General features: G+C 42.4%; 1 protein-coding gene across 1 annotated transcript in view; it reads right to left on the bottom strand.

Moving 5' to 3' along the window:
• CCDC109B (coiled-coil domain containing 109B) overlaps positions 1-1,627 on the bottom strand; it is a gene marked incomplete at its 3' end in the record, with an annotated part of 23,512 nt that overhangs the window by 15,658 nt on the left and 6,227 nt on the right. Inside the window, exons 2-3 of the mRNA XM_012655081.1 lie at positions 715-790; positions 55-225 (exon numbers count right to left, since the gene is read on the bottom strand). Of these exons, the coding sequence (XP_012510535.1) occupies positions 55-136 (82 nt within the window). The remainder of the gene's footprint in view (positions 1-54; positions 226-714; positions 791-1,627) is intronic.

The raw sequence follows: 1,627 nt of genomic DNA on the forward strand, positions 1-1,627 counted from the left end.
AGAAGAGAGAAAGCAGCCCTGGGGCAAAGTTATAAAATACAGAAATACACATACCTGCTGTGAAGACGGCTGCAGTTTTGATGCCCTTATCTTCGTTTTGTAGGTCCTGCAGGAACGAACCAACTGTGGACAACATTGGTTTGACTACAAACTGACAGCGTTCTTTTCTGGATGGCAAAGTAAGTGTTATCAAGGGAAGGCCATGTCTATAATTAACTGTTATTTCTGTTAAGAAAAATAATACAGGAATGTATAAATTTTACCATAAGAAAAAACCATGAAAATACATGAATTCTAAATGGAATGCTTAAACATGAAATTCACAAGCCTCCCAAGTCCTGTAAAGTTTGCGTTGCTCGCATAGTGCGGTCATTATGCTACGGTTTACACGTTCCCCGCCATCCTGTAACATTTTATCGTAGCATGTGCCACACTGTATCACAATCATCTGCGTAAAGCCTTCCCGGGCAGAGTTAAGTTCTCGAGGGCAGAAATGATCGCGTATTCAACTCCTCTGATTTGCTGGGGTGGAAATTTGACAAAAGACGGCAGAGATCGTGGGAGCAGAAAAGGGAGGAACTAAACCCAACCAGGGGACAGGGTGGGACGGAGATAGTGCAAGAGAAAGTCTATTTTGTTCAAAATTCACAACTCGCACTTAATTTGGAAGAATGCAAACAGCATCCGAATCAAAGAAGTGATAAGAAGGCTTACCATCGGGTGGCACCACTGTACCATAAAGGTGTGCCTGGTAGTATTTCAGATTTCCACACAGCTTCACACGCAAAACCTGTAGGAAACAAAGATGATATTGTTTTTTAAAAAGAGTGGGAAAGTTGAAATAGGTGTCTTTACCAGAAGATTCTTTTTAATCTTACATGACAAGCATGACAGAAAATCCAGCTTCCCACGCATGCCCACGTAAGCCCTCAGGAAAGCTCACTAAAGCTCTCTGGCTGTGCGCTTCGCTGCTCCGTACGCCGTAGCAGTAACACACTGGAACGGGGTTCTCATACTGGGGTACCAGGACCCCTGAAAATCCTAGAGTTCTATGGGAATTTTTAAATTCTGTTTTTCCTTTTAGGTAATAATCTAAAACAAAGGACTATAAGCATATATACTCTAGATACATGCTTCTCAAAGTACTGTCCCCAGGCCAGAAGCATCAGCAACCCCATGGAACTAATTAGAAATGCACAATCACAGACTCGGCCCGGACTTACTGTATTATAATCTGCGTTTTAACGAGATCCCCAGGTGATTCATGGGCACAGAATGATAAACGCCACTCTATATCTGCGCTGTCTCATGTGGTAGCCACTAGTCATATGTGGCTATTAATTAAAATTACATACATAGAAATTCAGTTCCTTAGAACCTGTTGCCACATTTTAAGTGCTCAGTAGCTGTGTGTGCCCAGTGGCTATCTTACTGGAAAGCGAAAGCACAGGAATGGAACATTTCCATCATCACAGAAAGTTCTACTGCACAGCACTGCTGAGTCTACAACATCTGAATGGGCACTTCACCATGAAACACGTTTTTAGGGCTGGCGTTAGTGTTTGTGTTGACAATTATATTGGTGCTTAATGGAAGCCAAATGACATCATGGTGCACTGTGTGAACT

The sequence above is a fragment of the Propithecus coquereli genome, unplaced genomic scaffold (assembly GCF_000956105.1).
Source record: "Propithecus coquereli isolate 6110/MARCELLA unplaced genomic scaffold, Pcoq_1.0 Scaffold46, whole genome shotgun sequence".
Classification (NCBI taxonomy): Eukaryota; Metazoa; Chordata; class Mammalia; order Primates; family Indriidae; genus Propithecus; species Propithecus coquereli.